Source organism: Cornus florida, unplaced genomic scaffold (genome assembly GCF_030987335.1).
Source record: "Cornus florida cultivar Cherokee Brave unplaced genomic scaffold, ASM3098733v1 CherokeeBrave_3.0.0_Hap2_Chr09, whole genome shotgun sequence".
Lineage (NCBI taxonomy): Eukaryota > Viridiplantae > Streptophyta > Magnoliopsida > Cornales > Cornaceae > Cornus > Cornus florida.
This window is the reverse complement of record NW_026775579.1, coordinates 81,450,673-81,464,514: the sequence shown is the minus strand read 5'-3', so window position 1 is coordinate 81,464,514 and position 13,842 is coordinate 81,450,673. Positions and strand designations below refer to the sequence as shown.

Sequence of the window (13,842 nt, the reverse complement as noted above, 5' to 3'; positions counted from 1 at the left end):
TGTTGAGTTGGTTAGAATGTATATGCTTATCGAGTCTCTGCTTGGATTGTAGTTGGTTAGAACTTGTTCGTGGGCCTGACCTACCTCTATTTTTCAGGTACTCGTCAGTTCCAGACTTAGACTTGATCGTGCTGAGCAGAGACTACTACTCACTTTTCCGACGACGTAGGACTTTTCTCCATGGTTTGCTCTGGATGTTCTTTAAGTAGCTTTCATTTCAGTTTGGATTATTATTAGGGGTCCATTAGAGATGGATTCCCGAGTTGTTTTAGAATTGGAGAAGTTGTATGTATAAGACTAATTATTTATTTATAAAATTTTATTCTGAGGTTTTTTCCTATAAAGGATTTTCATTTTAGTTTCTTTTCAGTAATTTTTTATTCATTCATGCTATCTTAATTGTATTCTGTGTTCGTTAATTACTAATTGATTTGATATCCTCGGGTAATCAGGCGTGGGCTTGGCCAACCCGCATCCGGAAATCCGGGGGTATCATAGTGGTGGCGGTAGCGGTGGTTGCGGTAAAGGAAGGCGGTGTCGGTGGTGAAAGGCGGTGGCAACGGTGGAAAACAGTGGACGAAGGTGAAAGTCGATGGCAGCGGTGGTGGTGGTGGAAGGCGGAAGTGGTTGTGGTTGTGGTGAAAGGTAGTGGTGGTTTTTGGACTTGGAATATGAGAGTTTTTTGGGAAGTTGATTTTTTTTTAAAATTTTTTTTGAGAATGGAATGGCCATTCTATAGGCTAAATTGTGGAATGAACTTTCATTCCAATGGAAAGGTCATTCCCATTTTAAATTGCATACCAAACAAAAGAATGGTTGAAATGGACATTCCATTTCATTCCTTTCAATTCCGTTTATACACACCAAACGCAACATTATGAGTCTGATAGGTTTAATTGATCGTAAAATAAGAGACGATACTAAAAGGAAAAGGAGAGTCAAAAATCAAAAGATTAATACTCACAAAATCACTTTGAACTCTATTAAGATTTAGGACTCCATTAACATCCATTTTCTACAATACAATTTAATTTTATTAAGATAATTTTATCATAAAAAATATATAAAGAGTCTCAACAACTACTTTAAACTTTATTTACATTCATTTTCTGTAATAGAATTTGATTTTATTGAAATTTTTTAAGTAGACATCGTCACTAACAATTAATTAAATATTTTTTTGTAATTACATGAAGGTATTCGATAGTGTGAGAAAGAGAAAAAAAAAAATAAAAAATAAAAAATAAAAGAGAAATATTGAATTCTTGAAAGTGAAGATGGGAAATGATAGCAGAAAAGATAGTAAAAAAAATAAAAAAGAGAAATTTAATAATTATCCTTTAAATATTATGACTTGACAAAGCCATATCAATTAGGTCAGAAAAATTAAGTCTGAGAAATATTCCTTACAAGTATCATTTTTCTTACATAGCCTCGTCATCCGTAAGTAAGACTTCTTGTACACGTGGCTATGAAGAGAGAGTACGTGTCGAAGCAGGCCAAGCTAGCTTGCAAAACAAAAGCGGACACCTCGAGACACATAAGATAAGACCGAGCTTGCAAAACTTCGTCCTTAAGTCTTAATAAATTGTTACCAAACCAAACACTTAGAAATATTCCCCAAGTCGTACATATATCGAGGGCTCAGATCTATATATAAATTATACATAAGCAGAGGACGGAAATGCAGAGGAGCATCTTATTGTTGATTTCACTGTTGTTGATTTGGGCATCGTCTTCTTCGATTACTGTAACAATGGCAGACAAGGCTGTAGATTCATCTTCCTCCTCCGCGGCAACGGTTCACATCGTTTACACTGAGAAGCCTGTTAGCGAAGAACCCGAAGCTTACCACATTCGAACCCTAGCTTCCGTCCTCGGCAGGTTTTAATTTCTCTCTATGTGTATGTGTGTGTGTATATATATATATATGAATTGTTGTTTTCTGATTTGTTTTGTGAAATACGTTTGTTGATTGTGTTAGCGAGGACGCGGCAAAGGGGGCATTGCTGTACAGCTACAAGAACGCTGCGAGTGGCTTCTCCGCCAAACTCACTCCAGAGCAGGTCTCCCAAATCTCAGGTGAGGGTTCTCTCTCTCTCTTTCTTACTGGTGGTGATTTTCTTTCCTCTATCATCAATTTTATGATTTGGGTTGGAATTTTTGGGGCATATATCCTATTCACGCTTAAATTCATCTAAAATTTGTATTTTCATCACAATTTAAATGGTTTTGACTTATATTGCATTTTAATATTTGGTGTGTATAGGCCATTACTGGCCATAATTCATTACTTGCCCTGTCTAAACAGTGCCGATCTTTCACCATTGCCAAGCAATGATTCGTTTGAGATGTTTGAGATATTTATATATGTGAAAAGTAGGATTGATTCATTGGTTGAATGGTGAAAAGATCCGTGAGCCGGATTCAAAGTACCAAAGTACGAGGGCACCGGGTACTTGTAAATTATGACATGGTTTAGATTTGCAGTCAGTTCACCCCTTCCAACACCCATTGCCTTATTTTATATTTTACATTTTAGAGTCGATCTCAAATATTTAGGATAATATGTTGTTGAGTATCTTTACCACATGATTCTCTAAATGGCTGTTTGTGCTAGTGTTCAATGTATGTTGAATAATTAAAGACTCTCTTTCCTAATTCCTGGAATTGCACCTCTGTTCTTTTGTACCTTCTAAAATATAAGTGTATCTAAAATATAAGTGTATCTTCAAGGAGATGCTATTGATGTGATACCTGAATACTTATTCTGCTCGTTTTCGAAGTCATGTCATATGGATTTGGCTACATGTGTCAGGTACATATATATAACTGTTTGGTCTCCCTAAATCTTGAATCTTAGGACAGGCAGACTTGGCTTGAAACGTGACCAAAAGTTAAGTACCTGTACATAGACACATCATATACATTTAATTACACTATATGTTTATATCATCTTTTTCTGTTTTTGATCATGGAAAATACAACATCCACTCACTTTGATCCTATGTGGACTTGAAGCCTTAACCTTCATATACTTAATTAGAATTTAAAATGAAAGGAATATGGTGAAACAAAAGGTTTCCATCTATTTCATAAGTAGGAAACTCCATGGTGCATGATGTTTGCCAATGATATCGTGCTCTTGGATACCCCTAAATGGAACTTAACAATAAAACTAGAAATAGAGAAATGTTTTAGAATCAGAAGGATGGAATTAATCGAACTAAAATCAGAAGGATGTAAATTTAACAAAGATTCGGGCATTGATTATATAATGATAGAACTTTGAAACCAAAAGGTTGCTCTAAGTAACCAATTTTGGTACCTAGGGTGATGGAGAGACTGATAATGACATGACTTGTAGAATAGGTGCGGGTTGGACAAAATGGAGGTAAGCTAGTATTGCATATCATGTGATAAAATAATAACACAAGCTAAAAGAAAATTTTTATAGGACGGTTATTAGACCATGTATGTTGTATGGGATGAGTTTTGGGCCCTAAAAATGGACAAGAAGGATGCCTTCATCTAGTGGAAGTAAGAATGTTAAGATGGATGTGTGGAGTGACTAGAAAAGATGAGGTTCCTAATGAGAGAGAGAGAAATTAGGTGTAGCATTCATTTGTGAGAAAATTAGAGAGTAGATTGAGATGGTCTGGACGCATCTATCGGAGACCTAGAGACGTGCCGGTGAAGCGAGGAAGACTTCTTGTTATAGAAAGTGAGATGGAGAGGGCGGCCAAAAATAATATGGGACAAGGTTATTAAAAATGACTTTAAAAAGTTAACATAGTATGGGGAATGGCCTGTAATAGAAAAGATTGGTGAAAGTGAATTCATGTGGCCAACCCCCCTCATATAGGATTAAGGCAAGGATGATGATGATGATGATGATGGTTAAGTTATTAAAAGCCCAAAGGTAAACTTCTTACTAACTTGTAATTTAAGAAATAAGCCAAGGGGATTTCAAATATGAAATAACATGAGAAGAATATATGTAACAATTGCTTTCTTTCTTAATTTTTAAGGAATTCTGAACTCATACAACCACTAAATGAATCTCTATTAGACAAGTGCTTCTTGTTTTTGGTTGGAGAGTGGGCTAGAAGTCTAGGTTGGATGGGGAAGGAATTATGATCTGGAATCTGCTGCTGCTCCCTGAATGGTCTTCCACAATCAAATTTAGGCATTCAACTAGGTATATAAAACTAATCTAACCAATGGATTGTGGCAACCCAAAGATTTATGGATTATATAGTGACAAATATGAATGTAAGAAAATAGTGCCCATCTATTATAGACTTCATAGGTTATTGTGCCGCTATCTTTAAGATTCCCTTCCTAGGTAATTTGTTGCCGTTATCAGTTCTTCTGCTTGGACCTAATCATCCATTCTAATCATCCATTTTGTCAAGTATATATGCATATGTGCGCGCGCTTGTGTTTGTGTCCCCAGTGAAATTTGAGGAAGAGTGTTGGTGTTAGAATATGTTTATCTGATGCGAATCTAACCTCATATGAATTATCTCTTGTGAATTCAGCTCTGGTTCAGCTATGAATAATCGAGTTGTGTATCTTCAGTTGTAATTTTATAATAAAATAGCAATATTCTTTTGTGAAATAAAAGGCGATGTAGTCTTTTTACATATGAATGTACTTGGCACATGTACTTACAAAAAAAAAAAGAATAAAAATTTATATTCAACACATATATTGTGAAGGGCACAATTTATTTCTTGTCAAATTTATTACAGAGGCTCTCATTTTTCCATAGTTTTGGTTCTCTTGAAGCATTATATGTGCATAATTCTCAGAAGATGGGTTTGCATGTTCTTATCCCCAGAGTAACTTATATCAGGATAAGAGGGAAGGAAAGGGAAAACTAACTGAAATATACGTTTTTTCGCAGAACAACCTGGAGTTCTTCAGGTTGTCCCAAGCAGGACTGTCCAGCTGCATTCCGGACATGGAAGGATGAACGTGTGAAACTTCAAGTCAGCATGAAGTAGTAGCTCTTGGGCCTGTATAGCTCGGCCAGGAGAAAGAAAGAAAGGTGTTTCTTTCCTAACGTATAAACAACTATATATTCGTGTTTATGGCACTGCACATGCCAACTTAATAAAGTGTTGACTCTAAACAATATTTGGACACCTTCAATTTGCATTATATACGGTAACTCTAGCCTGTAATATCGACCTACTATGCAGGATATAAGCCAGTTGCAACTGCAGTCATAATGTGTTGAATATATGAGAATATTAGAGCTTGAAATGCGTCCTCATTTGCATGATCATGGGATGAATCCTGAGCATTTTTAAAGTCCAATATTTCGGAAATTTGAGAATTTTTTTGGCTTTAAGCTGTTGAATTTATGGGAATTCTGTTTTGTTCACTGGTATCAGATTTTAGCACAGGTTTGAAATTCTCAATGTGGGTACTGTGATTGTATTTCATACTAACTAATACAAATTCATTTCAACGGTGTCTTTTTTTTTAAGCCCAAGGATGTTGGGACAATGTCGACATTTCCTAAGCCTATTTGCTACTTGACCAGCTTTAAAGGGCCGTGAATATAAATTTAGGTCAACAAGGGTTATAAATACAGCTTTACTGATACAGATAACAAGAAATTCCAGGGTGTTTCTTATCCAGCATTTCACCTACTTCAATTCGTAGAGCAAGAGATGTAGTGTGAACATGGTTCATTGGTACTGTGTGATCACGAGTATGAGAAAATACTTTGCAAAAATGGTTCAAACTGGATAGTGGTGGATTTAACAAGATAGTTTTATTCTCTTGATTCTCAACGGTTCATTGATGAATCAAACGCAACTTGAGTTGGTACCATTTTAGTGTTAATGCTATTTTTTCCTTCCTTTTTTCTTTTTCCTCATAATTAGAGCATCCAGTGGTTGTGTGTGTGTGTGTATATATATATATATATATATTTTTTTTTTTGTAAATTTGATGTGTCATAATAGATTTAATAAATATTTTAGATTATTTATTTTTAGCTCAAGTGGTTGTTTTATACATTTTGTGTATGTAAAAATATATTTTCAATAACGACCAACCAGTTTCATGGACTCTACTTAATAAAGGGTTGATTCGTTAATGAATGAGAAAGAGGATGTTGATGAAATATGCTGATGTAGTTGTGTAAAAAGATTTGACGTTAATATATATATATATATATATATATATATATATTTACACATCACACGTGTAGATGCTCTTAACAGGCAGAAATTTTCCTTAACAAATATATTATATATATATTTTTAACAAACATGCTACCTTAATTTTTTATTTTCCTTCCCTTATTATATATATATATATATATATATATATATATATATTCCTATAATATGTATATATTTTTTTGAAGATGTGTAAAAATGTCCCCTGCAATTTCTCCTTCCCTGTATATTATATATGTTTCCTTAAATTTTTTTTTTCTATTATTTCATTATATTCTATATATGTAATTTATTAATTTTACCATCCAAAAATTTATTAATTTATCTCCTCACAAAATTATCAATCTCTCCTTTTACATATCCACCTATGTCTCTCTATGTATATACTCCATGAATACGAATTTATATATATACATCTTATTATGTAAATATGTATCTATGTCTCTCTCTCTATATATATATATGTACATCTTATTATGTAAATATGTCCCTCTATATATATATGTACATCTTATTATGTAAATATGTCTCAATGTCCCTCTCTATATATACTCCATAATAAGATATATTATGATGTAAATATATATTTAGTGAACAATGTGTCCCCCGGAACAATATTGTCCATTGGTGGGACACATTTGAGTATAGAATTCAATTGCATTTATGTGTATTGGATGAAAGTCGCCGTTTCTTTATTTAGCCCTCCATTACGTTGGAACAAATTTTGAGATATATAAAAAACCAAGAGAATTATTTCAAAGTGAAATTGACTTGTAAGATCAGTCTTCCCAATTTGGTGATGTAAAGAAATATGTATATCCTTAAATTCTTGTTGACCAATCAAAATTGGCATCACATTTATAGTGCTCTGCAAAAAACAAAAAAAATAGAAATCCAAAACACAGTCAACATAATTCCACCAATCACTCCACCACACGTGGCTTGATTATTTATGACACCATATACACAAGTCAAGCCCCCGCAATAACCCCGCCAAATAATATATAACTACACAACAGAAACCGGTACTTTTCTCTCTCCTTCCAAGTTCCAATTCAAGAACTAGAAGTTATGAATATTATATCTATCTATCTATATATATATATATATATATATATAGAACTATAAAGGAAAAGGAAAGAAGAGAGAGAAAATGGATAATTCTCTGTTCTCACGATCCTCAAATTATAAAAAATCAATAGTTTTAATAGTTTCTTCCTATTTTTGCAACCCATCTCTATGATCACAATTTGACTCACCCAAGCTTTGCGGACGACCCTCTGTACAGCAAAATAATCCTTTTTAGAGAGAGAAACCGAGATCCCAATCTTCATAACACCCAGAAGAAACTAGAGAGAGAAACAGAGATCTCCAATCTCAATCTCTCCAGAACAACACCACCCATGAAGAAGCCAACCACAATTGCGACATCAAAGTCCTCCACGGCGGTCCTTCCTTATCAAACCCCAAGACTCAGAGACCACTACGTCTTGGGCAAGAAGCTCGGCCAAGGCCAGTTTGGCACCACCTATCTCTGCAAAGAGAAATCAACAGGCGCCCAATACGCCTGCAAATCGATCCCCAAACGGAAGCTGTTGTGCCGCGAGGACTACGATGATGTCTGGAAAGAGATTCAGATAATGCACCACTTGTCCGAGCACCCAAATGTGGTGAGAATCAAAGGGACCTATGAAGACAATGTGTTTGTTCATCTTGTGATGGAGCTCTGTGCTGGAGGCGAACTGTTTGATAGAATTATCCAGAAGGGTCATTACACGGAGCGAAAAGCCGCGCAGTTGATCAAGACCATTGTTGGGGTTGTGGAGGCTTGTCACTCTCTTGGGGTCATGCATAGAGATCTCAAGCCTGAGAATTTCTTGTTTGATACTCCTGATGAGGATGCTAAGCTTAAGGCCACCGATTTCGGGTTGTCAGTGTTCTACAAGCCTGGTTCGTTCTTGAGATCTCTTCCTTTTGTTGTATTTCTTATGATTAAATATTCTTCATTCTCTTATTGTTCGTTGTCAATTTATTGGTTTTGCTTTGGTGTGTTTGAAGATTCTTGTATTTCTATTCGATTACCAGCATATTGGTTGATGGATCTTGTTAGATTTCTTTATTCATCATCTAGAATGGGCATTTTGGTTCTTGGGCTATAATCCACCTTCTTAATTTAATTGTTTGGAATGAATTTTTTGGGTGCCGCCAAATAATTAGTAGTAACCTATTGGTTGATGGGTTTCTTTCAGACTGGACATTTTTGTTGTCTTGAGAAATTAAATTATATTTTTTGGGTTGTTTATCAGAACGGAATTTTGGGTTTAAATTGTGAGATTAATATTTTTGTTTTCTGAAGTTGAGTTTTATTGTTTGGTAGTTTACTTGTTCCAAAGGCAGTAATTGATTTTTTAATTTTTGCTGCTTGTTCCTAGAATGAAATTGTTGGTTTCAGTTTTTCTTATTCAAAATGAGATGACTCTAATTAGGAGGCCATTGGCTGATGGGTTCTTTTGCTTTTTTTTTTTTTTTTATTTAAGTTTTTGTGGTTTTGAGATATATATTCTTGAATTGTCGTTTTCTGTTTGTTGTTTATGAGGATAAAGCATTTTGCTCTCCTATTGATCATTAGGGAGTAACTTCTGTTTCCATTCTTTTCATTAGTGATTTAAGAGGTATCTTGATTTTCCATAAGTATCAAAAATTGTTCCAACTCGTTTTTAATTGCAAATTAAAGGAGACCAGGTTCATGTTAAGAGGTATGTCATAGACCTTGTTGAACAAGTTAGAACTACCTACGAGAAACCAGTAGGTGAAACAAGGCTTCCATATAGAATTCAAAAATCAATTATAAAGTAAAATATTTCCTTCTTCTTAGTTAAATTGGTTCAGCTGTGGTATGTATTTTGACTCCATCATCCATGAAGCATCAAGCTATTGCAGGCTAGCTTTTGATGTGAAGTCTAAGTCATAAAATCTTCTTCTTCATTTAAGCAGCAAGTGCTTCTGACCATAAACTTCAGACTGATGAGTTTATCTAGCATCATACTTCCATGAAACTTGTTGCTTAGGATGTGCAGTTATGGAGGTGTTCCTGCATCATTATGTCAAATATGTTCCTTGCCTACTTCTTGGCTAATGTCATTAAAGTAGGAGGCTAATGTGTTATGTGACAATGCCTGGGTTTACATGTAACATGCAGAAGCCTGGAATAATAACATCATGTTAAAAGGCATTATAACTTGTTTCCTCACAATGCCAGAGCATGCAATATACATTTATTTACATAAACTATTCTCAAGTTTCTAATTTATCATATGATTCATATGCATGCAAGAGAGCCCCAATTCATATAAATAGCTTTTAGAAGTTCAGTTTCAGTGTTTTATGACTTCCATGTAATTACTGAAAAATGAGCTGCAATCTACTTTCATGTCTGCCATTTTTCTTCCTATATTCTTGCACGGTATTTCATCAAATATGAATTGTTGGTAACTTTTTCCTTTCTTTCCAGGGCAATATCTCTCTGATGTGGTTGGAAGTCCCTATTATGTTGCACCTGAAGTGTTGCATAAATTTTATGGGCCTGAAGTAGATGTATGGAGTGCTGGTGTTATCCTATACATATTATTATCTGGGGTTCCACCTTTTTGGGCAGGTAGCCTTCTGGATGAGCTGAAATATACAACTCTCTGGAGCTGCAGTTGTATTACTGACAAAACAAAATTATTTTTCTTCATGTTACTCTTAGACTGATAATTCATTTGTTTCTTTCTTTTTGACTGGCAGAAACTGACTCAGGCATCTTCAGACAGATTTTAGAAGGCAAGTTAGATTTTGAATCTGATCCATGGCCTCACATTTCTGAAAGTGGAAAAGATTTAGTTCAAAAGATGCTTGACAGGAACCCGAAGAAAAGAATAACTGCACACGAAGTCCTATGTGAGTCATTTGTTTACTATAGCAAAAAATAACTTTTTTGAACTTGTTATGGTAGAAAGGGCTTCTTTGTCCTTTCTTCGTTAAAGCTCTTGTATATCATTATTATTCATGACAGTTGATTCTGCTTTTATACCAGGTCACCCATGGATCGTGGACGACAAACTTGCCCCTGACAAACCCCTGGATCCTGCAGTTTTGTCACGGCTGAAGCAGTTCTCAGCAATGAACAAACTTAAGAAAATGGCATTGCGGGTATGCTTTTGTTAATAGGTTCCCCGTTTTAATTTATCTTGCAAATGAATCTTCACAAGCATAGAATAATAGCTATTATGACTTTGTTGTCGCTAAAGCTTCCAGCTACAAAGTATCGGATACCAATACTCCTTGGATGTCGTTTCTAATTTAGTACAAATTTTATGACCATGAACATAACTTTAAGCTTGTTTGTAATAATTTTTTATAAAGAAATGTTAGTCACAATATATATAACTTTACAAACAATTGTTATTTTATATTTATACATAAATCATATGCATTTTTAATTTTTTTTATCCATATCCACATAAATACAAGATATATCTAAACATATATATTGTTGTGCTCTCAGTGTATCATATCCTATTTTTTAAGAATTTGTCATATTGTTGTTCTCATCGGTAACTCATGTCCATATTATCCCATGCACTTTTGCATGCTTCACATTGTTCCTGTAATTTGCGAAAAGTGATAGTAAACTTGCATCTGCTTGCATTCAGATTCATAAGATCAAGCTGATCATATATTATCTAGAACGTGAAGTACTCAATTTGGAGCCTGACATAGCTAAAAGGTTTTATATACGAATCATATTTAAAGCTCATAACTATTTAGGATGTCGAAAAAGGTATTTGAATTACTATTGATAGTCTTGTGCATGGTACTAGTAGTAGTAATATAAGTTGTGCCATCATTATGGAATTCACAAGCAATTTCTTGATTGGACTGCCTTTTTCCACAAAAATTATGCTTAGTGACATGTATCAATATCTGTCTACACTAACAGTATTAGATTTGTGTGTGTGTGTTGTCGTGGTGGTGGTGTTCACCTAAACCCATATTGATTTGAGATGCACACCATCACCCACTAACCATGTTCATTGGGTTGCTAGTGGACTTGAACTTGGCACATTCTGTTCTTGAGCCGGCCTCCATTTTCATTTGGTTTAGGTTCTAAATTTTTTTTTTAATAATGATTGTGTTAAATCCATGTAAACGGATCATTGATTTCTTTAACTGAAATTACCTTTTGCAGGTCATAGCTGAAAGACTTTCAGAAGAAGAAATTGGTGGTTTAAAACAGTTGTTCAGGATGATTGACACAGACAACAGCGGGACAATAACATTTGATGAACTGAAAGAGGGTTTGAAAAGAGTCGGCTCTCAAGTGATGGAACCTGAGATCAAGGCTCTTATGAGTGCGGTAAATATAATATCTTAACACAATTTTTTTCATTTAAAATGATTTTCTCATTTCGACTTTCAGTTTTTTTATTATAACAAGACAGTTGGATAAACTTAGTGGCGAACTTTGGTAGGCTGATATTGACAACAGTGGGACAATCGACTATGGTGAATTTCTTGCTGCTACCTTGCACATGAATAAGATGGAAAGAGAGGAGAATTTGATTGCAGCCTTCTCTTTCTTTGACAAGGACGGTAGTGGTTACATAACCATTGATGAGCTTCAACAGGCTTGCAAAGACTTTGGTCTAGGAGATGTTCATCTGGATGAAATGATCAGCGAAATTGATCAAAATAATGTGAGTCTCTCTGATTATGTCATACTTTGAGCATTTGTAGTTCATTTGACTTTACAACTTTTCAATTTGGCAATGTCTCATTATTTCAGCATAAACATGTTCTTCATTTTATTTTGAATGGCCTTATAAGTTTAACGGTGTTGTAGTTTTAGTTTATGAATTTACCATTTGCAAGGTGTGTTAAAGAGAACAATTGCTTATACGATATCAATTTTTTTAAGTGGGTTCTCTAAATTAGAATGGTAATTCCACTGTTCAGTCCATTTGATTTTAGGTATAGTCGGTATCGGTTTTCTGGTTGCTCTCTCTCTCTCTCTCCTAATGTGATTTTAGGTATTTAAGTGTACCATTTGAATTGCTGATGAATAACCTAAAATTTAATCACTTTTACCTTCAATTTTCCAAAAAAATGTGACAGTGAATCAGAAAAGAACATGTCTTTACTGGAGGAAATGTTTGATGCTAACTGTGGCACTTTGTTACACCAATTCACAGGATGGACGTATAGATTATGGAGAATTTGCAACAATGATGAGGAAGGGTGATGCGTCGGTTGGCAGCAGAACCATGAGAGGCAATTTGAACTTTAACTTGGCCGATGCACTTCAAGGAAACGACAGTTTGGTAAATCAACTATTGGCGTCGTCAGGGGATGCTTCACAGAAGGAAACCAGTGAGGATGTTTCACAGAAGGAAACCACGGAAACCAGTGAGGATGTTTCACAGAAGGAAACCAGTGAGGATGTTTCGCAGAAGGAATCCACTGGTTAAATCTTCAAGTACTAGTGACTCTTTGCTTTGGTTCATTTCACTAGCTAATATATAATACGCTTTTATAGAGCTAGATGGTATGGTTTTATAAATACGAATTAATTCCATAATTTTTGTTATACCCTGTTGTTGATTGTCCTTCATTGGCCACTCTGTTGGGAGAAACTACAAGTTGCAAAGCATTTAACCTTTAAGTTAGCATTTTCTAAACAGGCCTTTCAGTTGCAGCTTGAAGTGCTTTGCTGCAACCTTTGCAAATCTCCCTCAAAGACGATGCTGTGATTCCAATGTCCCTTCATGAACACCAATCCCTTCGTTGCCCCGAGCTCTTCAGCGTGGTTAACTGATGCCGTGTAACCCATGTGTTTTTTTCGCACAGCTGCCATTACCTCTGCTCTGCAATTCTAATCTCGTGCAGCAGATTTATCGTTGTCTTGTTGAATGCACTGTTTCTGGTGGAGTGTATTTTCTGGGTGTTTACAAATGATTTGTGTATATAATAACATGGGAAAGGGAACAAATTGAGTCAAAGATATATATACATGGAAGAGTTCCATTGCTGATGACTGTTATAAAAGAACTTTTGATTGTGAAGACATGTTTCTAAATTGTGAGAAAGCTATTTTTTGAAAGTTTATCTTTGAGTCTCACTACTGTTGGTGATAAAAATGTGCATCAATCAATAACATATTAAAATCACATCTCGTCTAATTACAAGGAGGTTATACTATGCAATTTGGTAATTTTAAAGAAAGACAATGCATTAATTACATATTCTTTTAAAAAATCTTAATATTTAAAGTGGCATTCTCAATGTAAGTAATGAAGGCTCTCTCTAAATGTAAAGTAGTGGAGGTCTGCATTTTATTCACGTACAAGTGGAAGGTGGCCCAATGAACTGGAATTTTATATTGTTTGCATTTTTATACTTATAATTTCAAAATTCACAAAAGACCTTAACAAAAATTTTCAAAATAAAAAAATAAAAATTAAGAACATTTCACATCCTGTCTAATTGCAGGATTTCAAGTTTGGGGGCACAATGCCCAAATGGTATTAGAGCCTGACCTAGTCAGAAGTGTGCTGACGGGGACGTTGGGTCTCCAAGGAGAGTGGATTATGATGACCTT

General features: G+C 34.9%; 2 protein-coding genes across 2 annotated transcripts; both read left to right on the top strand.

The window, feature by feature from the left end:
* Positions 1–1,571: 1,571 nt before the first annotated feature.
* Positions 1,572–5,401, top strand: LOC132274627 (subtilisin-like protease SBT3.11). Its single transcript, XM_059775950.1, has 3 exons — positions 1,572–1,884; positions 1,985–2,082; positions 4,913–5,401. The coding sequence occupies exons 1-3, from the start codon at positions 1,685–1,687 to the stop codon at positions 4,987–4,989; spliced, it is 375 nt and encodes a 124-aa protein (XP_059631933.1). The 5' UTR covers positions 1,572–1,684; the 3' UTR covers positions 4,990–5,401.
* A 1,248-nt stretch (positions 5,402–6,649) lies between these two features.
* LOC132274626 (calcium-dependent protein kinase 11-like) lies at positions 6,650–13,308 on the top strand. The gene is made up of 7 exons (XM_059775949.1): positions 6,650–8,153; positions 9,715–9,858; positions 9,990–10,142; positions 10,279–10,394; positions 11,434–11,601; positions 11,717–11,941; positions 12,437–13,308. Exons 1-7 carry the CDS (start codon positions 7,607–7,609, stop codon positions 12,710–12,712), a joined length of 1,629 nt encoding a protein of 542 aa, XP_059631932.1. The 5' UTR covers positions 6,650–7,606; the 3' UTR covers positions 12,713–13,308.
* Positions 13,309–13,842: the final 534 nt, after the last annotated feature.

Excerpts from the sequence above, each read along its gene's own strand:
- LOC132274626 (XM_059775949.1), top strand. The coding sequence starts at position 7,607 with ATGAAGAAGCCAACCACAATTGCGACATCAAAGTCCTCCACGGCGGTC. Across the intron at positions 8,154-9,714 it reads GTCAGTGTTCTACAAGCCTG|GGCAATATCTCTCTGATGTG; the intron begins GTTCGTTCTTGA and ends CTTTCTTTCCAG. Across the intron at positions 11,942-12,436 it reads GCGAAATTGATCAAAATAAT|GATGGACGTATAGATTATGG; the intron begins GTGAGTCTCTCT and ends ACCAATTCACAG.
- LOC132274627 (XM_059775950.1), top strand. The coding sequence starts at position 1,685 with ATGCAGAGGAGCATCTTATTGTTGATTTCACTGTTGTTGATTTGGGCA. Across the intron at positions 1,885-1,984 it reads CTAGCTTCCGTCCTCGGCAG|CGAGGACGCGGCAAAGGGGG; the intron begins GTTTTAATTTCT and ends TGATTGTGTTAG. Across the intron at positions 2,083-4,912 it reads GCAGGTCTCCCAAATCTCAG|AACAACCTGGAGTTCTTCAG; the intron begins GTGAGGGTTCTC and ends GTTTTTTCGCAG.